The sequence below is a fragment of the Colossoma macropomum genome, unplaced genomic scaffold (genome assembly GCF_904425465.1).
Source record: "Colossoma macropomum unplaced genomic scaffold, Colossoma_macropomum, whole genome shotgun sequence".
In the NCBI taxonomy this organism is placed as follows: domain Eukaryota; kingdom Metazoa; phylum Chordata; class Actinopteri; order Characiformes; family Serrasalmidae; genus Colossoma; species Colossoma macropomum.
In genome coordinates this window covers 6244934-6269221 of record NW_023494794.1, presented here as the reverse complement: position 1 = coordinate 6269221, position 24288 = coordinate 6244934, and the positions used below count along the sequence as shown (strand labels likewise).

Here is a 24288-nt window from a genome sequence, read left to right as displayed (position 1 = left end):
TGCTTGCAAGAATAAACCTGTCCCCTTGAACTAAACATATGGGTCCCATGAGCAGCTACTGGTGGGTGTCTAGAAATGGACTGTGTAATCATAATATGGTTATGATTAGATCTAATGGCCATGATTAGGCGTGTGTAAGTGAGTGTGTCCACTGAGTGGAACACATCATCGTTCTATCAGCATTGACGCTTGTGTACCTGATGTGTACCAGATGTATGAAAAGCCGCGCTGTTTCAGTGATCTGAACAATGGTACATTTGACAAAATTAATAAAAGGAGAGATGTTATTGTTATCATGATAAATTATGTCACAGTACTCTTTTCTGAGTTTATCATGGGTATTGTCAGTACTTCTAGAACACTGAACAACTGCATGCATGATAGAAAGTCCAATAGATCAATTTTAGAGAGGCTGTGAACAACAGAAGCAGTATAGTAACTGTGTAAACTGCACAGTAAACAGTAGCTGATTGGACGTCATTATATTTTATTAATTCATTTTTACCAGTTGTTTGTATCATTACACTCATAATTGTTGGACTTTTTTGCAAGTTATAAGTGATGCCCAAACAGAAAATTATCCAAACAGAATTTACTTTTCAGTGGTATCAGTGTAGATACAGTCAAACTGGCTCTCCAATTGGTTAGGACTTCAGGAACTGAACTGAAGGTGCTGAGAAAATCTATGAGCACAAAATCCATAAGCACATCCGAAGCTTCATCTGCTTTAAAATCCGAATCTCCAGGATAGCCGCTTTCCTTGTAAAGCACTACGGCGCACACAGCATGGCTTTGCTTTGTCTACCAGGCCTGCTAGTCTCTCTTAGTGGTGGGCTAGGGGGTAACAGCACAGTGCATGCTCAGGTTATGAGCACTTCTCGGAGGACTTACTTGAGGTACAAATGACATACACTGCAGACCCAGTAAGGGTTCAGTATGGCGGGGCACTGTTTGCAGTGGGATGTCAGGCACCCGAGCTGAGATGGCATGTACTTCCATATTTTAACAGTGCAATTTAAAAAAGTATAAATGCAGTACAAAAATGGATAATGACAAAATATATTTTGGCATCACAACGCCAACTTGTAAGTAGTTCGGTTTTTTAAAGAGAAGAAATGTTGGGCTCTTTTAGGTTCATTCGTATGAGGACTTTTATGTTGAAAACCCTGAATATGCAGAACAAAGCAGAGGGTTGTGTCTTTAGCTGTTAGCGCTATTGAGGCTGTATTTTTTCTCTGCAAATTTGAAAAAGCTGCATTACAGGCCATAACCTTGAGTTGTCTAAAGTATTTTGCAGCTCGCTTTTATTGATGGCCCACATTTAGCCAAAAAAAAATCAACAAAAAAGAACAAAAAAATCAACAAAAAATTGAATACCTACCCAATAAACGAATCTCTGAATAGTTGAATATTTGGGTCTAGCCCTAATAAATAAGAAGTGGAAATGAACTCAACCAGTCATGTTTTGCTTTTCTAATGGGTGGGTCCAATTTAGCTATAGACTTCTGGAATTCATAGATACATCATATGTGAATACAAGTGGTAGCCTGACCAAAACTTTCAGTGAGTTGTTGATTGTCAGTTGAAATGGAAAACAGCAACAGCTCTATGCCAGCACTCTTTGCAGAAAGAGTCACTGTAAAACTGCTACAAGGTAAAATATGTTAATGTATGTTACAACCTTCAAATAAAACATGAAATGTATTTTACAAGCCTCAAGCATTTATTTTTAAAATATTTTAAAACATTTTATTTTAAAATATTCACGTAAATGGTTTTTAGTTTTAAATATCACTAGAATTCCACAGGGGTGCAGAAATTATCACAGAGTAATTTTTTTTTTTAAAGTTTTGTCATTTATGGCCCAAACTTAAGGTCTAGCTGTAACAGTTGTGGTTTACTTCTTGTCTATTAATGTTCCAGCTCTGTGATTTCATCATCTGAAGTCATCTCCATGGCAGATATTTTCCACCTGAGTGATGTCTTCAGAACGTAATTTACTCTATGGGAGATACCTTCCCTTGAAATGTGGTTGAAAAACCACAGATTCATCTCTTGGAGTTGTTGTTAACTTTAACTTGTCTAAGAGAACAGGACTGCGAATTCAGCCCATGGGATTCACCCCTCTGTTCGTTTGCCCTTCATCAGGTTCCAATATCCCAGAAACTTGCCAGTGCTACCATGGAAACGTGCCTGTCGGACAATGCCCCTTGCACACTTTGAGCCTTTTGTTTGAGAGTCACCCTGTAGAGTTTAGGCTGGAGTGTGAGCTGTCAGAAAAAAAAATACCATGGTCCAATATTTACTCTTTAAGCTGGAAGAGACAGCACTTTAAGCTTCCATCACTCGGACAGTGATCTGTCTTGAGGCTCCCTCTGTAGTCACTTAGGTTATATGTGAACTGCAAAAAAGGGAGAGGAGCAAGAAAGCACTGACTGGGATTGAGGCAAGCTTTCAAATACAAGCGTAATGTACAGTATTTCCATCTCATTCCTTTTCACGTTTCTCTTCAACCTTGCCAAACCAAGCAGTGCTCCCTTTTTCAACTTATTCTTTCCCTTGAAAAGGGAAAAATAAGGGTTCCTAAGTGGTGTAGAACTTTCTCATTATACCATCACTGTCCAAAACAAATTATGTGTAAACTTAATGATGATTGGACCAATAGAAATGTTTTAAACTGGCTTGGAATAAATTCGCTTAACATTAACTTAAGTTAAAAACAAAGTTTCTTCCCTCTTCTGTGAAGTTACCATTTTGGAGCTACCTGTTTGTCTTTGTACAGTGTTGACACTGACATTCTTTTAATTCTTAACTTTAATCCTTTAAAATCACAGGCTTATAAAATCTATGGCTTATAACTCAGAAACTACATGGACTACACTGCAAACTGACCGAGTTATTCATAAGTCACAGAAATTCGTAATAAAAGTTTGGACCCACCAAATTTTCTGGACATTTAAGGGGTTTATGAAGGTTCTCTACATTTGCACATCTTCTTTACAGCAAAGGCTTCAAGAGAACTAAATGTGGTTCTTCTATGGCATTGCTCTAAAGTAACGCCTTTATTTTTAGAAGTGTACTTTTAGATAAAGGCTGTTAGAACTTTGTTGGTACGCAGTTTTCCTGAATAGTGCTAAACCACCACAAAGACTATAGAGAATAGGAACACTTTAGTAAGCATATATATTAGGCTATCCTTAAAAAGAATAAAAGATTCAAACATAATCCTAAGTGAAGGAGTGAAGCATGAGAACTTTCTAAATTACACATTGACTTGTGATTTACTCCTCAACTGTCTCCACTTCTTTAGGGGCTTTTCTTGAGTAAACATTCCACGAGTCATTTCCAATAATCTGAGGATTACTACAGCTAATTAAAACTCCAACACACTGCCCCCTACCCCACCCCCCTCCCCTCCACACACCCAGAAATCCTTAAGATGGCAGGAAAACGCACACATGCTAATCTACAAATACCGAAACCCTGGGGAAACAGTGGGCAAGACCATGGGGGTGAAGCAGGTATGTGTGCATGTGATTGTGTGTTTTTGGGGGCCCGGCTCTTGAGAGCAGTGGTAATCTCACAGCTGGGTCACTGGCGTAAACCCCCACCCTGCAGATTAAGAACCTACCAGTATAAGGACTGAGCATCCCACTTTCACACGCTTGAGAAGCCCCTCTCCAGAATGTTCTATATTACTGTTTGTTTAGAGACTCAGGGATAAAGATTGGGGTCATGGGTAATTATAAACCTGTCTGAGAACTGCTCTTAGGTTGATCTACCCTTGGGCCCAGTCATTCACCTCTTGCTTAGAGTCAGGGTTCGGATGCAGTGACCTTGTGTTTGGTAAACAACGAGTTAATACCAGGCCTATTCACCCTATGCAGTCACTTTATTAACTCTCCTCCATGTGCTCTTTGCTTTGATTCTCCCCAGTGCTGGATCATATGGTTTGCGTCAGACAATACTGCTAAGCACATCTGCTGCTCAAGAGACTGCCCTGGCCTTTTGCCATCTAAACTAAACCAGGGATTATCCTACTATTAGATCTTGAGAAGAACGTGACCTGCCACTCAGGCAGCTTTGCTAATCCTCACTGGCTTGCCCAGGTGCTACTCAATCAGACCGGACCCATCTACCTTCATTTTCGCCCAATGGGAAATGGAGGCGGGCGGGTGCTGTAGTCAATACGCCATCATGTGCCGCCTGTTCTCTGATACGTCCAACCTTGAGCCAAGCAGCTGTATTCCCCAGACGCCCATTATAACCCATAAGTGGAGCTCTGGGCCCAATGCTGGATTGAGCTCCTTAGCAGTTAGCCAGGACTCCTGCTGAGTCATGCTAAAAGGCAGCGTCTGCTTTACTTCAGCCAAATTAACATGGAAGTGGGGCAGATGGAGCGAGAAAGAGTCATTAAACAGTGTTTCAGGTTCACAGCAATATGGGGCCCAACATATCACCACTGTTCAAGCAGCAGTGGACCAGAAAGCATTGTGTACTTATGGTGGCACAGGTGAATGGTTAGGCTAGCTTAACGGTTGGTCTGGTGAAAGATAAATGACAGAGAAGAAGGGACAGAATGTAATGAGAAGAAGGTGCCAGAAGAAATAGAGTTCCAGAGCTGGGCTATAGTCACATCCAGTATTAGATAGGTCATACACAGTTGCTTAAGCCAGGGGGACATTCTCACCCACGCAAAACTTTGGCTATTTGACTCCGCTGTGAGGATATTATAAAATGTCCAAGTCTGTATGGAATCCTTAATGTTATACAGTACTATGCAAAAGTCAGAGACCACCCTTCATTTATTTTATTTCCAGTCAAAATGGCCATGAAGTACACGTTTTTGTTAATCAGCACCATATGTAAATATAAAATCAGATATTTCAATATTTAGTCTTCAGTGTTTCCCTTACAGTTTATTTTCTTTTCAATAGACTTCGGATGCAGTGATTTCAATAATTTCAAAAAAATATGCGGTGATGTTTTTCCACACCTTAGAAGTTGTTTGTATTTTCGGCTTCTCACAATTCAGGTAATTCCGAACTCTGGACTCTGGTGTGGTCAGTCCATTGTTCTGAGAACACCAGCAGCTTCTTTGTTTGATTTTCAAATGTTCTTCCTTTTTGTCTATTTCCTTTTTTCAGTAATGGCTTCCTAACATCCTTTCAGACCCATTGCATTGAGATGTTTTCTCACAGTTGAAGGATGGATAGAAACACCTGTGGTTTTTATCCTGTCGGTCAAAGATGAAAGCTTTAAGTACTGTTAATCTGATTATGACCGTTTTGACACACAACAGTTTACGAGTCCCATTTTCTCTTCTTTTAATATTTTTTTTAACTTCAGTTTTGGAAAATCCTGTTTATTTCCTCTTTTTCCTTTGACTCTCCCTCCTTTATGCAAGTGGAGATTTTATATAGGCCTAATACATCTTGCCAAAACCTGTTGACTGTACAGCAGTGTGTATGTGGCATGAGCCTGTGTGTGTGTGTGTGTGTATGTGTGTGTGTGTGTGTGTGTGTGTGTGTGTGTGTGTGTGTGTGTTCACCATTATTCTGTCATGTTGCCTACAGTAGTGGTGGAGTTGAGTAAACTCTATTCTGAATGGAACTGCCAGGCTTAGGAGAGCAGCTGTCCAAACATAGCCACTGTGTACCTGTTCCCTCTCTCTTTCTCTCTCTCTCTCTCTCTCTCCATTTATCCTTTCACTTTGCTCTCTTTCTCTCTGACCTGTCCATCTTCTTCATATGTACAGTTTCATATTTTTTAACTACCCTACCCATCTGCTTTCCTTTTTATTCCACCAGGTCAATTATAAATATTTTGATCAATATTTTCTATTTTTTACCAGACTTCTCTTCATACTCTTCATTTTTTCTCTTCTTTCCCTCTACAAAGTTTACCTGCTGGGACCTAATTAGAAAACAAAGCAGCCCCTCCAATAGCCCATTAGCATGCTAATGCGCTAGCAGCAGCTGTGGATATGACTTCAGGAGACATTACAGCTAGTCAGGAGTGTGCTCTGGGGGACCTAGGCAAACACACACTTCATTTGTCACCTCGATTAGCCACACACACTGACCGGTAGCGCAGATAGAGTTGTTTCTCACCCCTTTTTGTTTAACCGCGCACTAATTAGCCACATTAGCGCTAATTTGCCACAGCCTCTGAAGAGAGATAGAAGAACAACAATTAGCTTGTGTGGTTAATGGCGTCCTACTGTGGTGGATGAGGGTCTGTCGTACGAATGTTAAGTGATTGGTTTACGAATGGAGTTTCCTTTTTTTTCCTGGGTGCACAACATCATTTTAGATAACTGCAATTGGTCACAATGATATGCACCACTTACAGTCAACGTGAATTGAAACTCATAATGTGCGTGTTTATGAGTGGAAATCAGTATCACTGAGGGTCTCTGAGGTGGTTAGGCGTTTTCGCTTGGTGGTTGTTGAAGTTGGTGGGAGGAGCAGGTGAAACATGATATTATTGGTTATTATGTACACTGTAAAAACTTTCACTGTAAAATTATAGTAAATTACTGGCATGCATTACCTTCACATTACTTTTACTGGCTTGCATGACTTTCACAGTAATTTACTACACCAGGTTAACAGCAAAAACAGCAAAATAGCAGTTTAACATCATGACTCCAGAGTCAACTACACAATATTACTATGTTGTAGTTGCATTCTGCTGTACATTTACAGTAATCGAGTGTCATTAAAATGCAATAATCTCCAGTATCTTTACCTAACAACTAAAAGTAGTGCTCAGTGAACATAGTGCACATAATTATTTATAGTCTTGTACGCCATATATGCACAGAATATCTCAAATTTGCATTTTAAAAATACAAATACACATTTTGACTTGTTAACTTTGCTTATAATTAGCACACATATGACTAAATCTATCTGGAACTACCAATAAACAGTAGCATTTATTTTTCACTATACCTCAGTTCCAGCATTTAAACAATCAAAAAAAAAGTATATAAGTATATTTTCCGCAAGTTGAAATTAAGGCTTGGGACAGCCAACTCCCAACAGAAAGTGGAGCCTATCCCCATCGGCTAGGAAGGCAGGAAACACCATGGACAGGTCACCAGTCCATCGCAGGGCAGACAAACAGACATACACATTCACCACAATTTAGCATCTCCAACTCACCTGACAACATGTCTTTGGTCTGTGGGAGGAAACTAACATCCACAATACTCATATTTTTGTGACAACAAATTCCAATAAACAGAAAATTATAGTTAATAAGACTTAAATTTTTTTACCATGTTCTAACTTTAGGTTGTTCCAAAAATACTGTAAACTGTGAATAAAGTATTGGTTTAGGTTTTTTTTTTGTGTGGTTTATAACATTTCAATGTAAACTGTGTGATTTTTTACTGAATAGCAATTATTATCATGACAAGTGACCCCGAATTTTTGAATGGTAGCATATGTGTACATATACTGAGTACTGCTTATATTCACTGGTGGGATTATGAACTCAGAAATGTACCAAGACATTATGGATGCAAAACCGCAGAAGTCTGCAAAGAAATGGTAGCTATCTGAAACACCAGCCGCATTTTGAAAGAATAATTTGCCATAAAGAAAATAACAGCCATGGAATGATAAAATAAATGGCACTTGATTTGACATTTTGTTTCCTAATAATGGACTTAATCTAGTTTTAAGAATGGCACAAATACCTATGTGGCTGCTGTAGAACGGAAGCTAAGTTTTCTGAGCATGATTTTTTATGTACTGTAAAGTTGAAATAAGGTTTCCAGTGCCTTATCTTAAAATAAAACCATCAGAGAACTTTGATTTAATGAGCTTTACTGTTCCATGAGCAGGATGGATGTGGCTTGTCCCCAACTCTTTGACAAAGTCAGGATGCAGTTGCTGTGGAAAAATCTAATCTGGCATGTGTATATATATGTGTGTATGTGTGTGCAAAAACTGCCCTTATGAGCCACAGAGTATTTTCCATGCAGAGTGTATCTCAGTGCTAGGCAGCCCATCAGAAGAAAGGCTGTGTTTGAAGCGGCTGGGTTTAATGACATCTTTAGCTCCTTTGTAGCGCACATGCTTCTGCTTTACGTGGATGTGGAACACACACACACACACACACATACACACACACACACATACACACAGAGGTACTGGGCTCCAGCAGGCCAGTAGGTCCACAATGCAGCATCAAAGAGTAGACCAAAAAAAGAATATAATTATAGCAAATCGCTTAACCACTAAGATTGGACACATCTGTGTGTAAAATGCATTTCACAACTGGATTCGGTATACGTATGATGGCCATGCCAGACAATACATACATGCAGTTCTGTTTATAACTTCCTTTACAAGAATTTGGACACTCTAAAGCAAAACATATATAAGTCTTTTAGGAATTCTTAGAAAGAAAGTTCTAAAAATAAGCACAAGCCATGGCCTCCGTACCAAACAACACTGGTGGCAGCAAAGAATAGACAAGTAATTTTGAATGGGTTTATAGCAAACAAACACAAGCCATGTGACACCCCACCTCCCCCCACAAACACACTCACTCACACAGATCACATATTCTCAGGTTTTACTAAGTGTGTTTGACTAGCTGTGAAAGCTTTCTCTCCCTCAGGGCCCCCTTAGTGGTATTAAAGAGGGATTAGTTTCAACCACACACCTTGAATGTGCCAGTCAAAGTCAGTTTGGACACACACACACACACACTTTTCTTTTGGTCTATTCTTCATGAAATATACACATAATGTAAAGGGCAACAGGCATTTTCAAATTATTGCAAAAACTGAAAAACAACAAGAATGGAGATACAAGGTTTTCTTTTGACAGCTGTGATATGTACACACAGCCTGTCTATTATACATGCATCAGTAACTGATGCCCCATATGTACTATATATAGCTTATGTGTGGTGTATGCATGTGTACATGAGAGAGAGAGAGAGAGAGAGAGAGAGAGAGAGAGAGAGAGAGAGAGAGAGAGATGGAGAAGGAACAGGTACACAGGCAACAGTTAAACAGAGATAACAGAGTCTTTTCCAGCAAGCAAGTAATCTAAAAAGTGATGTGTTGAATAACAACACACTTGCCTCTGTTTCAACACATGCTGTGTTAAAATAAACACAAAATCTGTTGTCCTTAATTGAACACACTGATGTGTGTATTTAAAGACAGAATGTATTGTTTTTTCATTTTTGTTTTGCGAGTATAAAAGCACTTTACAAAGTCAGGACCATCGCTGTCAACCTGACATTGTTTAATTCTGTTTCTCATTTTGTTTTGCAAAAATCAGGAGATTTTTACATTGAAATAGCTCTAAAAACACTAAAAAACACACACATGCAGCACTGTGACATAAGCCCAGCCAACAGTGATCAACTGGAAGCAGATGTTTTTCTCCATTTCAGCCCTCAGAGTCACTTTTTTTTTCTTTCATCACTAATTCCAGAACATCTACCTTCTTCACTGTTACCCCCAATGTGGGGTCACCATGGCGCGAGCGTCACGCGTGGCTGTCCTGTGCGCAATCCTGTGACTAAGGCGCTGCACAGGCCTCTCAACAAAGAGTAAGAAAAAAAAAAGGCAGAGATTAGACATCGCACACAATAGAAGACAGGAAGATCTCTCAAGGGATCATGGGAATTACTGGCACAAGCATAATGCTCAGTGACAGAGAGAGGAAGTAGAAGAGCTCCAGCTTAGGAGATTATCACCCATCGTCAAAAGAAAAAAGGACAAGAAAGTGAGGGAGACTGAAAAGTGGAGAGATAAACAGATCCTCAGATTTGTGTCCGAAGAAAAAGTGGCTCATCTTGAATGGGTTTAGCGAAGGAAGTTATTCAGCGTGCTTCTCATCACTCTTAGAAAGAAAAAAAGAAAGGTTCCTAAATGGTTCCTGACTTGGATGCATGGTTCTAGGAAGAGCTTTGATTGGTATATTAGTGTAGAACCTTGGTTATTGGTATAGAATCCTTATCTGTAAGTACATATGTAGCAACATATATATTTACTGTGCAACACTGGGGTAATGGGGGAGCGTTTGGACTTTGGGGAGAGTATAAAGGGTATTGTTTCGGAATTGTTCTAAGGTGTTATGCGATACTTTGTGCAAGTTTTTTTTGGCTTTTGTGGATGTGAGCATTTATATAATGGTGCTACTGTGATGCAACACAAGTTTCAGAGACAACAAAGTGTTGTATCTTATTCTCTCTTCATTCCTCCACTTTACTCTATTTCCCCTTCCTCTTTCCCAGCTTGAAAAGCCCTAGTCTAGTGATATGACTGGTTCTAGAACATGCAAAACTGCAGCAGACAGATTTGAAAATGCTACATGTACATTCTTTGCTCAAGTTAAACTACAAAGCTGTGAAAAACAAGTGTAAAAGCCTGATGCACCACTGATTTCTAAAATTATGTACATTATAGAATAACATCTGTTTTTAAATGTAGTGAGTAGAAAGAAGGGTTTTTTTAAAATGTAGAGAGTAAAAATGCAAGAGTTAAGTAGATAAAAAAAAGTAAAAGTAAAGTATAGATATCTCAAAATCATACTTAAGCAGACTAATGAAGCTATTGTACTTTGTTACTGCAGACTTCTGGTGCTTTTACATAACTTCTGAATAAGGGTGATGTGTCAAAAATATATTAATGTGGCACTTAAAAGACATTTTCATGACGATGTTTAGTTTTTCTGAGGTTTGATCTGTTGAAACAGACAAAAAAGAACCAGCAGTGCCACATATTAAAAAATACAACTGAAAACTTACAATAAAGAATACAGTGACACTATATATACATTATTAACATTTCTGATAATGAATTGCACTAAATCCAATTTAAACAGGACTAATGATTATGCCTAATTATACTAATAATGAAACATGCAGTTGTTCAGTGTTCTGTGTACAGTTTACTGGGTGATGTTTATAATAGTGAATATTGTTCTTGTGCTGTAACGTGACATAATTTATCAAAATAACAGGAAATATCATCACATTCCCTCATCCCTACATCTAAATGCTCTTACATACAAAATAACTGCAGTCTATTCTTCTAGAGGGCACAGCATAACCTTTCACCTTGTGAATGTACCATTTAAAACCTACATTTATGATCTTCTTAGTTACGCTCATCATTTTTCCTGCAGGTTGTTTGCCACTAAGTGCAGCGGCTGCCTGGAGAAAATCGCTCCCACTGAGTTTGTGATGCGTGCGCTGGAGAGTGTGTATCACCTTGGCTGCTTCTGTTGCTGTGTGTGTGAGAGGCAGCTGTGTAAAGGGGATGAGTTTGTGCTGAAGGACGGACAGCTGCTGTGTAAGAACGACTACGAGAGGGAGAAAGACCTGCTCAACTCCATCAGTCCAGAGATGTCAGACTCTGGTGAGAAGAGGATTTTCTTTCCTTTCGTGGTTTTAACTATCCAGTGTGAGCCAAAATTGGTTTGGAAATTGGTTTAAAGTCACAGTTGAAAACACATTTTGGACTTTTAACTTATTTTGACTTTAGACAAAAAATTTTGAATTATCAAAGACATTAATTATGTTAATTTTATTAAAATAAATGACTAAACATTCAATTTTGTCAATACCAATGCAAAAATATTACCTCTGTAACTTTATCAAATGTGATTATGTTTCAGTAGGGACAATTTTAGCTAATTTTGAGTCAAAAACGCTAGCCAGGACATGACTGACAAACACAGCTTTGAACAGTTGTACACACATAAAATCATAATATTTTTCATAAAAAACACAAAAAAGTTTACATGCAGAAAATGTGTTTCATGGGGACAGTTCTTAAGGTTGCCCACTGATTTCCGGACTTTGGGACACATTTGCTTCAAAACAATGGGACCTTGCTGCTCACCATGTGGCCATGAGGGACAGAGATGCATACTTCCTGCTCTAATAATGAAGGGGTGTGGCTAAAACAAGGCTCCACCCTTGGACTAAAACTCTTTGTGTTTCGAAAGTAATATGAAAACGTGGGGCGTCACTTTTTGAAGTCTTTTTATTTAAAAAAATAAACTAATGACAAATTAAGATCAACTTCACCTGAAAAGATAAAGATTTTTAAGAACAACATTGAAAAAAATGTATGTAGTATTAGTAGTAAGTAGTAGTAAGTGTTTCAGATGGCCACCTCCCAATACCCTAATAAATGATGATTTTGTATATTGCTGGGGAGATACGAGGATCAAAACCTCGTATCTCCAAAACAAAAACTCAACAGGAGAAGGAAAAAAACCTCCTTTACTTTTAATGTAAGTCAATGGAACCAGAATTTTTTCAAAGTAATTTTGAGTCATTTCTGTTGGTCCATTCATCATGAAATTTACACACAATAAATAGGACCAAAATACTTTAAAATTAGGTCAAAACTGGAAAATGACAAAAATGGAGATATGACGTTTCGTTCCAACGGCAGTGATATGTTTTGTTTATTTCTATCTCTATTATAGCCTTGAGTTTATATACATCATAATATAATCCTTGTAAATATCTAAGGTCTCAATATTTAATTGTTTTTTTCAGTATTTTTTTTTTACTGTAGGACCACAGTTTTAACTAATTCAGTATAATTCTGTAGAAGTGAAAATCACTTTCTGCAGGGAACCTAAATATGACATTTTTTGCACACTTTAATGCACACTGTCTATATGCTTTTAACATTTTGGAAAAAAAATAAAACTTAAAATATATAATGTGCCATAACTTTGCAAAGTCCACATTTCATTTCAGTAGATAAGAAAGTACAATGTATATTCAACTTGAAAATACTATAAACATGTAAAAGCAACATTTATAGCACTGTGTAAATGAGTAGGCGAAATTCAATCAAGTTAATTGTGCTTCTATAACTTAATTTGTGGTCAGGTTTTATATACCGCTGTAAATTACAAAGCAAATAAGCCTGTAATGAATGTTTTCACATTGTTTCCTGTTCATTTTATTCATTTTCACATGTAAAGAACACAATCAAAGAAAAACAAAGTAGTTCATTTTAAAAGTTTAAGTTTGTAAAACCCAGAGGAAATTATTGAGCGCTTCTGTGTCGAGTCATCAAGCTGGTTCTTTGAATGTTCTTTTGAGACTAGCTTACTTTGTCCCATGAATGGTTCTATTACTTTTAATGTCTGTTATGAAAATTCCACACCTGTCTCATTTGCAAATAACTCTACTATGCTGTAGTATGGTTTCTCATTTGCATCTCTGCTTTTATGCCACCTTAGTGAGATTTTCCTTTCTAATAACATCTGCAGCTTGCTTGAGAGTCTAGGAGGCTGCTTTGTTATGTCTTATAAAAGGTAATATCTATTGAATTGTAACCGACTTATCTTCTGCAGATAAGAGCGAGGATGAGGATGTGGATGCGAAGCCAGAGAAAGGTTCTGGAGGGCAGAACAAAGGCAGTGATGATAGCAAAGACTCTCGCAGGCCCAAACGACCCCGTACCATCCTTACCACACAGCAGCGTCGTGCCTTCAAAGCCTCCTTTGAGGTTTCCTCCAAACCTTGTAGGAAGGTAAGACGTCAGTCTTGCAAATGAAATGAATAAAGAACATTAAATAGTTTTAACAAAATGCTTAAATAGTAGCACAGCCAGTTAGCATTACATAAGGTTGCCTTTTTAGTATTACTAATGGGGGCTCCTCCCCAGCTCCGTAATTACAATCTCTTAGCGTCTTATTGAATTAGCAAGGTAGAGGCACTCGAGCGGTGGAACTGTCTAATCATTTGTATTATTGGGAGATTGCAAGTTTGATCTTTAGCGTTAGCCACCCGTGGCTGGGAGTCAAAGACAGTGTAATTGGCATCACTCTCCATTACTCAGTTAGCAATGTTTTCCAACTCACTTAGCTGATAAAACAGAATTAGCCATTAAAGTTATGCTCCAAGCTCACTGAGCTGTCCAATGACGCTGTGTTAGCGGCAGTTCGAAAAGATGTGGTGGCTTACTTCTTTGAGGAGCCATGAGCTTGCCTTCACCTTGGTGGCTTTGGGAGACCTAGTTCGGACGTGGAATTGGGCACAACTAAATTCGGAAAAAGGAAAAAGAAAATAGCAAGTTTAGCAAGTTTAGCAAACTTCTACAAATTTAAAAAACTGAATTTTTATAATTCCGGGAGGCCTCGACCAACTCCTTGAGACTCAAGGCCGGAAACTCTAGCTATCTTACTAACTGCTAACAAAGCCTTAGTTTTTCTGTTTAGGTTCAGTTAGGTCAAGTCGGCACGTTAAGGTCTACAAAAGCCCACAGTGGCTGTTCTCTAAGATCTTGATTGCTAATATTTAAGAAGGTCAACAACTGAAGGAAAAATGTGCCTAAGATGAACAAGTTTTCATCTCTTTTGGTAAAGGTGAGGGAGACTCTGGCAGCAGAAACTGGACTGAGTGTGAGAGTGGTCCAGGTGTGGTTCCAGAACCAGAGAGCTAAGGTCAGCACACACCAGCACATTCACATTTAACTTTGTTGCATAAATTTTCAGTGAAGAAGAAAAGTGCTAGTTGCTAATAATGTCTGTTTTTTCTATTAGATGAAGAAGTTGGCTCGTCGACAGCAGCAGCAACAGGAGCAGCAGAACTCGCAGAGACTTGGACAAGGTGAGCACTTACACATGTAGACTTTTTCCTTTTAATAGTGATCTTCCATGATTGTGAGCACAACTTTCCATTGAATACAAAAACAAATGAAATGGTACTGCAAATCAGAGATGGCATGTTTATATCAACGTGTGTTGGTGTCAGACCAATATTAGCAGAAAATGCTGCACTGGATATCGAAAGGGAAAAAAGAATGAATCGCACGTTGGTTCATAACGTCAGAATGTGCAACATAAGTCAGTGGTGCATACTCACATATTACAGCATAGACACAGAGGACAGAAGCTTTCAATAGACTAACATATTAAGGTCAACCTACTCCAGGGGTTGGCAACCCAAATATTAAGAAGAGCCATTTTGTCCTTTCAACAAAAATCAAACAACCTTGGGAGCATAGCATAGCATTTTATGTCCATTTTATTGAAATAACGATTATGATCTTGGCTGTAAATATGTCTCAGTATGTGCTAATGTCCCAGCATAGGCAAAAATATATAATATAAACAAAAACGCAGAATTACTTTGCTGTGCTTTAAGCTTTAGCTCAGCTATAGCCGCTTTTCTTGCATCTCTGGCAGGAAAGGTTGGTGAATAAGCAGTTATACATTAACTCCAGCAGTTAAGACCATTTATTGTTAAAACTGTGTTAGCAGTTAGCGATCAGCTGAGCTTTATTGTACTGCAAAGGAAGATTATTTTTACCTAAAAATCTGATTCTGCTGTGGAGCCGAAACAAGGCAGTAAAAGAGCCTCAGGCGGCTCTGGAGCTGCATGTTGCTGTTCCCTGACCTATGTTGCTGTTATGTTCTGTTCATGCTGTCGTTAATAAAAAGTGAAACGTTGTTGTGAAATATAGCGTGATTGATTTGTTCGCTAGTTACCATCATTAGGTTTGCTATGTTTTGCCCTTTCTTGTCCAGTGTATGTACATGTGCAGCAACTAATGTGGATGTGCCAGCAAATGCGGCCATAGTCTGACCAAAAATCACAAATTTGGTCACTCACAAATCTCAACAGTCGGTCTAAAAAGTACAAGAAACAAATCTGATTTGTCCTGCTGTGCGAACAAAGCCTAAGAGCTCATGCTTTTTCCGTCAGTGCGGAAGAGAAGTTCTCAGTGGCACTTTGTGTAAATCCTATACAGTAAAGTGCAGCCTGTACTGGAGCGTAGACCTCTAATGTCTGTCTGTGTCTGTGCATTGTAGAGGTGATATCAAGCAGAATGGAGAGTCTGATGACCTCCTACACACCGCTCGCCCCGCCTCAACAACAGCAGCTTGTGACCATGGACACAAATGGCTACAGCACAGATCCTTTCCAGCAAGGGCTCACTCCCCCACAAATGCCTGGAGATCACATGAATCCATATGGTAAGCAGAACATGCATGCAATATACATTTACACAGGCATATACAAAACACATGCAAACAAGGAAATTCCAGCCCAGCCTTTTCATAACGACATCTTGCAGCTACTTCTGACAAGTTGCAAGTTAAAGACCCTCTCCAGGCATTAATCAAACTCCTAAAATCTCATTTCTTTTAATCAACATTACATATTATTATTATCATGTTATTTCCCAGAAAAAAAAAACCCTAATTCCTTAAACGTTGCTCAGATGTAACTCTACACCTTTGCTTTCATTGACTATGTACGGATCTGTGAATATGCAAACAGAGGTTTTCCTTCAGGGCTTTCTGCCAGAAAGCAGCCTTCTCCACGTTCCATATGTACTTCATTCAGCTAACCTGATCTTGCTAACGCTGTACTAGCAGCTTATTAGGACGATCTTTATCATGACAACTTTTGTCAGAATTATCATAATAAATATATCCATCATCTAATTCAGCAAGCTTAACTGTGTGACAAACATTTTGAGTAATGTTTGAATAACTTTTTTTGTCAGCACCCCAAAGCCGTTTAAAATGCCCCATCAGCATTTGACATGAGCCATCATGTACCTTGTAAGGCTCACGTTGTCTAGCACATATGTAGATTTTCATGAAGTTGAAGTCTTCTTCTGAATTTCCCTTAACTGGTGCAGCACTTACAGTCTGGCATCAAAGGCCTTGTTTGAATTTTACCACAACTGCTGCACCATTTAAGGTGGAACAGGAAAATTTAAACATTAAGCAAATTCGAACTTGACTTCAGCCTCACAGATTTGTTGTACACAGTCAATGGATAAAACACCAGAAAAATAATATTACCGATTGGCTTTTACTCGCTGTGTCCCCAGGATAAGTGGCTGGAACAGTGTCTAGCTTTAATGTAAGTTTAGTGGCAAACCCCATCTGTTTTTACTGTTACAAAACAGTTCTCTGAAAATGGCTGCTGCAAACCCAAGTTTTCTCTGGAAGTTTGGCTGGGACGATCTGATTTTACCAAATAAACTGCAGCTGTTTTTCTGGATTTTTAGTTCTTTTGGTAACATATGCGGGTGTGTTTTTGTAAAGCAGTTAAAAACTCAACATTGCATTTAGGGACCATTAGAAATACTCCAGAATTACTTTGGATAAAATCTTTACACAGTAACTTAACATTAAAGTCATCCTTAAATCAAAAATGGCAAAAATATACTAACCTGTATCTTAGCATGTTTTCCCTCACTCTCTTACCACCCTGACATATCACAGAGTGAGAATCTTTCATCACCTCCACTCCCGGCTGCACGTACGCTCAGCTCCAGTTAGTTAGCCTGCAGCAGACAACTTCCTCATCACTTGGTTTACTCTCTCACTTTCATTTTTTTGGACCGGTTGTAAAATAATTTCTGATGAGTTATTTCAGTTCGTTTATGCTGGCTAACTATGTTCATGTTAACACGAGCGAGGGAGTTCAAATATCTGGCAGCATTTAACTTCAGGTTAAGGATGAAAAATGCATTCTGATGTACAATTTACATGAATTAAATTAATGTTAAATTAATTAAATAAAATTAAAGTAAATCAATTTCTTTGGATACAAAGTTTTATTCTGACATTCTGCACTAAAATGTGCAAAGGTGTGTGCAAAAAAATATGTGTATAAACACACACACACACACACACACACATAATATATATATATATATATATATATATATATATATATATATATATATATATATCTTTTAATCACTGCATACTTTAACCATAATATTTGTTTTGTTTTTATATTTGTTTTGTTTTTGTTTTTTCTTGGCTTTGTTGATCTGTATTGCAATAACAAGACCTTGAACCCTTCCTAAGTTTGCTTTTGCTTTTTTTCCTTCTCTGTAGGAAACGACTCAATTTTCCATGACATCGACAGTGACACGTCTTTGACTAGCCTGAGTGACTGCTTCATGGCTGCCTCAGAGACAGGATCCCTGCAGGCCCGCATGGGAAACCCCATCGATCGCCTCTACTCCATGCAGAGCTCCTACTTCACCTCCTGAAAGCAAATCCAGAAGCAGACTGAAAGGGGCACTCCACCCAAAATGACAAAAACAGCCAGCCTCATGAAAAAAATAATACATAAAAACTAAAAATTCTATAATAAATAATCAAAAAAGACTACTGTGTCACAGAGGTTCTCCTGGACTTCCACTATGACCTAAACCATCATTTCCAGACAGTAAGGGAAGCAGAAGGATGATGGAAGAGGTTGGTGTCGTCATGTTTATGGAATGAGAAGAAAGAAGGGCTCAACTAACCTGATGATCACTGGTGCAGAAATGGAAAGACAATGATCTTTTACATCAGTAAAATAATTCCACGCAGAAACTCTTTTACAGTTATAGTAGTATATTGGACATTTGAGTTTGGTTTAGATGCTGATGCCAGTTGCTAGATGTGGACATGCTTACTTCTGAGTAAGAAGAGGAGAAGGCTTCACAGAAATGTAATTCCAGATTTCACTTGCAGTGAATTTAATGCTGTTTCACCACCAATTTAGAGTTTTATTTTCTTCTAATATCTCAGAAAACAGAAAACAAAACTGAAGAAATGGGCAGAGATGACCTCTTTTTCAAATGCATCTGCAAGTCAACATCCAGCTCAAAACATGTATGTTGAACTGTATATGTATATGGACACAAAATATTTATTGAGTACATGTGCCAATTGAATCCGAGAAGCTTTATTTAAAGAAATGGTGTTATAGTAAGTGGTGAGAAGATTATGTATGTAGTAATTTTCCTGTTGTTTAAAATAGGCTGTATTTGTCTTTCGCTGTGCTATTTATTTGTTATATGCATTCTCTGAACTTCTTAAGGATGCATTTTTAATGCTCAGTATTTGCTAAATTACCAAAGTTGGTTGGTACTACAAATAAAAGTAGGACAAAAAAAAATGCTGTTGCTTTTTTTTTTTAAGAGTCTCTAAAAAAGATAGATAGATTTCAAAATTTCTACATTTCTACATAAACTCATTACATAATCAACAAAACATAATTTCTATAAAAAAGAAATGATAAATCTTTTAAGTTTTATCGTTGTTATTGTTTTTGTTGTTCTTTTTGTTTCTCTCAGTTTGTCTTATTTTGCACCAAAATGCAACTGCTTTTGTAGTTTTATTGGTGCTAAATGCTAGCTTAGCAATTTGCTAGCCATATATTTGCTTAGATTTGGCCTTGCAGATTTCATAACGTTTTATATGAACAGAATCACAGATTAAGCTCCTAAATCTGCACTTAGCCTTAACATTTTGTCAATAATATGAGTCGTACACATCTTGTGACTTAACTGACATGCATATTTAAATAATTAAACCTAAATTTGCTTACAAGGTATTGTCAAAAATAATACATGCTGAATGTTTTGCATGTGTTTTAGTCAGCCTATTATTCCTTCACCATCTGGTTTTGTGTTGGTTGCCAACTACACAAAAAACACCTTCTTCGCATTTCAATGAATCAAGAAACTGCCTTCAATTTATTTAAAGGCACCATAAATAGTAAATATGGTAATAAAAAGGTATTATTCTAGATAAAAAGAAAACATCAACATCTGGGTAGTAATTTACATCTACAGTGGGGTCAAAAAGTCTGAGACTACACTGAAAATCTGGATTTTCTTAATTTAAACCTGGAAATAAACAGCATTTTAGAATTTTACAAAGAAAAGTTATGACAAATACAATGATGACGAAATATTCAGGAATCTGCACTATTTCTAGGTCACCATTCAAATGCATGCAAATTTGTGGCGTTTGTGACATTTGGACACAGAGGTCAGGTTTTTCTTTTAATCCCTTCTATTGAAAGACATGTTTAGATTTTTAGGTGGCTTTGATCTACTCTTTAGAGGCTTTTGCACAACTCTTGTGGAGAGGTTTGAATGCACGCTGTCATTAAAGCAAAAGGGGGATATCGCATGCTAAAAAAATTCTGAAATTCCTGCTAAGATTTCAAGATTGTAATTTTCATTCAAACTGTAATGCTGATAACATCAATTGTAATGAAACACTTTGCAAAAAATTAGAAATGAATGCAAAATAGAACCATCCTACTACTAGTCTCAGATTTTTAGATTAAAATTTTAGAAAAATGACTGAAATTAAAGGGGAATTCCACTGATCTTTTAAAATTTCTATATAATTCAGTGATTTAAATGTTTACAATGTCATTCGAATTGGAAAACGAGGAATGAAATATGAGAAATGGTTCTTTACTAGAGAAACTTACAGAGGTGGTGACAGGAACCAGGAATCGTGACGTTTACAATGAAAACAACATTTACTATCCAAAACCACCAGTGAACCTACACGTCGTATGAAATTTTTATGTGACGCTGATGATAGTAAAACTATGGTCAGTCTAAGAAAATAAGTTTTCTTTGGGGACTATTTTGCCTTTGAATGCCTTTTATGTATCCCTCCACTATAAAAGCATTAAAATAAATTGTTTAAAATATTTTTCAGACAGAAAACTTTAACACAAAACTACTGTAAAACAATGTCTCAGACATCAGGCAATGTATTAATAACCATTTAATTTCCATGAGGGAGCTTTTAGAGGCATTAAACGCTTCAGATGTCTAGTTCCTATCACCACCACTGTAAACAACTGTGACTCAGTAAGTTTCTCTAAAATGGAGCTATTCACATCAAACCACTCTGAACGACTTTGTTTATATCTTAACCGTTTAATTATGTATACATTTTGAAAAATTGGTGGAGTTCCCCTTTAGCAGATCATCTTGTACTCACTGTACACAATGTAAAAGTGTACTGAATGTGATTTTAGTCATAAGATTTAAAGCAGTCATATTCCTGACTGATCTAATGAGGTCAAGAACAGATCACGTTTGGCCTTGCAGCATCAGTGACGCACAACTTTGCCTCTGATGTTTAATTAAATGATAAAATGCAGTGTTTACAATTCACCCAACCAGTATTCTCCTCAGTTTTTATCCTTTTGCATGAATGGAATAACCTGATTTGCCACGCTTGGTTTAAGGCAAACAATCGTGTCACTGAATTAGATGCTATCATTTACTGACTGCGCTGTTCTCTCCTGCAAAGAAGGTACACAGTCATTTCATGGTTTACGCTCATTCATCTGGAAGTTATGGCACAAGACAGATGTCCATGTCTTATCGCTTGACAGAACACGATTCATGGCGATGCTTCCCGGATCACTCATGTGCCAGTTTTTCACAGGTTAATGCCATCATGATTGTTATATTTGACTGTTTCTAATTCTTCTCTGTTTAAAGTACATTTTTACTTGTTATTCTAGACATTTTATTGGGACGATTTGTGCTTCTACCACTGTGTGTTGTACATCAATGAAATATATTGTTGCTGTCCAAAGAAAAAGATGTATCTCCAAATTGGTAAGTTTACAGGAGAAAGCAAATTTAAAAAAAAAATATATATATACAAGTTAATGAAAAGAGGCCTTATTCCAAGATATTTTGGAGCATTTCTATTGGTCCATTCATCATGAAATTTTCACACAATGTGAAGGACAGCAGCCATGTTCAGCTTCAGCCCTGTTATGTTGGTGGGCTTTATTGCATGAATGCCACACCTTAGGTTCTGCCTCAACATTTCTATAGGATTAAGTTCTGGACTTTGACTGAGCCATTCAAAAATGCAACATTTCTTCTGCAGAGACTAACTGGTGTTTTAAGGGTCAGTGTCTTTCTGTAGGACCCACCTTCTGTTAAGATTCAGTGTACGGATGGATACCCTAACATTTTCCTCTAGAATTTTGTGATACAATCCAAAAATCATAGCTCCGATGATAGGCTGTCCTTATCTAACAGCAGCAAAACATCCCTAAACCGTGATACTGCCACCACCGTGTTTCATAGTCGGAATGAGGTTCTTATGCTGGAATGTAGTGTTCGGTTTTGCCAAATATAACTCTTATTTAAGCCATGAAAATCCATTTTGCCTTATCCATCCACGTAACATTATTTCAGGTGATCTTTAGGAAACATTAAACAGGTAGAAATGTTCTTCCTGTAGAATGGTGGTTTTCTCCATAATGCTATAATTCAATACATACTAATGTTGTTCAGTGTTTGCCTGATTGTAGACTCATGAACACTGACATTAGTGTAAGAAAAGCCTTTAGATCCTCAGATGTTACCCTGGGGTTCTTCATGATCTCCCAGAATGTTCTATACCTTAGTCTTGGAGTCATTTTTGTTGGATGACCACTCTAGAGAAGGCTAACAATGGTGGTTTCCTCCATTTGTACAATATCTACCTGGATCAGTGAATTCCAAAACTGTCAGCAGTAGTTTTGGAAACTCTTCCAGACTTATGAGCATTGGCAAATCATTTTCCTCATAAATCTCCTTTGACTGAGACATGGCATGCACTAACAAATGTATGTGGTAAAGACCAGACTTTAATGATGAAGACTCAGGTTAATGTTTTTTAAATAGAAAATTAAATAATAATTAAATTTATGTGAAAATTCACCAAATGATAAAGGGTTTACAAACTTTCACGCAGCACTGTATATATACCTTCTACCTCCATTTTTGTTATTTATTTATTTGTTTGTTTGCTTGTTTGTTTGTTTTGAATATGCCAACTGCCCTTTATGTTAAAATTCCATCATATAAAAGGTCAAAAATCGCTTGGAACAAAATCTTATTACATTAACGTTAATTGAAAATTAAGAATGTTTTTGGAGTTTTGAGTTTTTAAGTTAACATTTTGAAGATAAAAGGTTTTGTTGTGACAGGGCTGACATATAAGTACCTATACATAATAAGAATTTTCAAGCCTTAAAATTTTATTGTACACTCCAAAAGCGTTCTTTGAAGTGATGCCACAGAGGAACTGCTTTTGGTTTTAAAGTAAAGAACCATTCAATGAATGACTTTTTAAAGATTTATTTTTATAAAATAAAAGTTTAAAGAACCTCCTCATAAGGCAAAGAATCTACACCAGTTAAACTTGTTTCCTAGAACAGTATATTCAAGCCCAGAATAGAGAGTAGGTCACCTCATTTTTGGTTTTTTACATAGCCAGGACAATGAAAACAAGTACACCCTGTTATGAAAGATGGTTTCTCAGACACTGAGATGCAGGTGTTGATGAACTCAAAATGACCGGATCATCTGGGTTGGGTGGATCTGAAGGTGAGAATGTTGCAGTATTTTTTCCTTCTTATCGCAACAGCTATCTTACTTCTCAAACGCTAGAAGGAACTGCTGTCCATCATGGAGATGTCGCTGTGGCATGAGAGTACTTTGCAGCCTGAGGGCAAGTTCGTTGACATCACCACTGCATGCCATCCTCCTACGGAGTGAGCCAGCTTAACTAAAAAATGCTAGCATGGTCTATTCTTCCAGGTTGCTCTCTCCCTTTCTTTTGTGCAAGGGTGTAGTTAGAATATACAAGTGGGTGGCCAGGTGATTGTGTTGGGGTGTCAAACTGCAAAAAATGAAAAGAGCAGGTAATAATGTACTTCTGTGCACATATGAGGACTTTATTTTTAACATAACTGAATTAGCACATAATTTCAATCATTGCGAAATAAATTAACTGAAAGACAAAACTGTGTTGATACAGTACATTTCATTCATGTGGAAATGATCTACATTATTTAAGTAAAAATAATATAACAAGCATACCAAGAACGTCAGCAACAGCATGAGCTACATTGACAAAACACTGAAGCGATCCTGGGCCCAGCATCGTAGCCAGCACACTTGCATTCCTGTGAAGCTGGTGCATATTTCCTTTGTTCATCTAGAACTTGTCAGCGGGACACTGACGAGTTTCATTGATCTCCCTCAATGCTTTTTTAGCCTCAGAATGCTTTTTCAGTCACTATAAGTGTGAGCTAATAAAGACCATCTCCATTGGTTTTAAAATGTTTCCTGGTCTAGCCTCTTCCTTGCCAATGCTACAGTGCATACCCATACACTTGCAGTCTTAACCAGTGAAAAATTCTGTCATTTTACACTTAAGGAAAACCAAAAGGTGACTTCTATCATTTCCACAGGGTAGGTGGGACAGTTTTTGTCTAGTAACTGCTTTACTGATTCCTTTATCAACTGGAGTGATCAGAAGGGTGGCCATGCTTCACACAAGGGTACAAGGGTGGCACTTTTGGAGAGGAGTCCATTATACAGTTTTCACTTCACAGAAAAAAGGCTCACATTGCTTTTTTCAGCATGCTGTTAGCAGACCAACAGCATTCTGTGAAGGTTGCATGGTTTGGAAGGAG

General features: G+C 37.6%; 1 protein-coding gene across 2 annotated transcripts in view; it reads left to right on the top strand.

The window, feature by feature from the left end:
* Positions 1-18597, top strand: part of lmx1ba (LIM homeobox transcription factor 1, beta a) — a 60619-nt gene extending 42022 nt beyond the window's left edge. For both annotated transcript variants that reach the window (XM_036579972.1, XM_036579971.1), the window contains exons 3-8: positions 11169-11401; positions 13368-13546; positions 14382-14459; positions 14559-14625; positions 15831-15995; positions 17886-18597. In XM_036579972.1, the coding sequence (XP_036435865.1) occupies positions 11169-11401; positions 13368-13546; positions 14382-14459; positions 14559-14625; positions 15831-15995; positions 17886-18043 (880 nt within the window). In that variant the 3' untranslated portion in view covers positions 18044-18597. The remainder of the gene's footprint in view (positions 1-11168; positions 11402-13367; positions 13547-14381; positions 14460-14558; positions 14626-15830; positions 15996-17885) is intronic.
* Positions 18598-24288: the final 5691 nt, after the last annotated feature.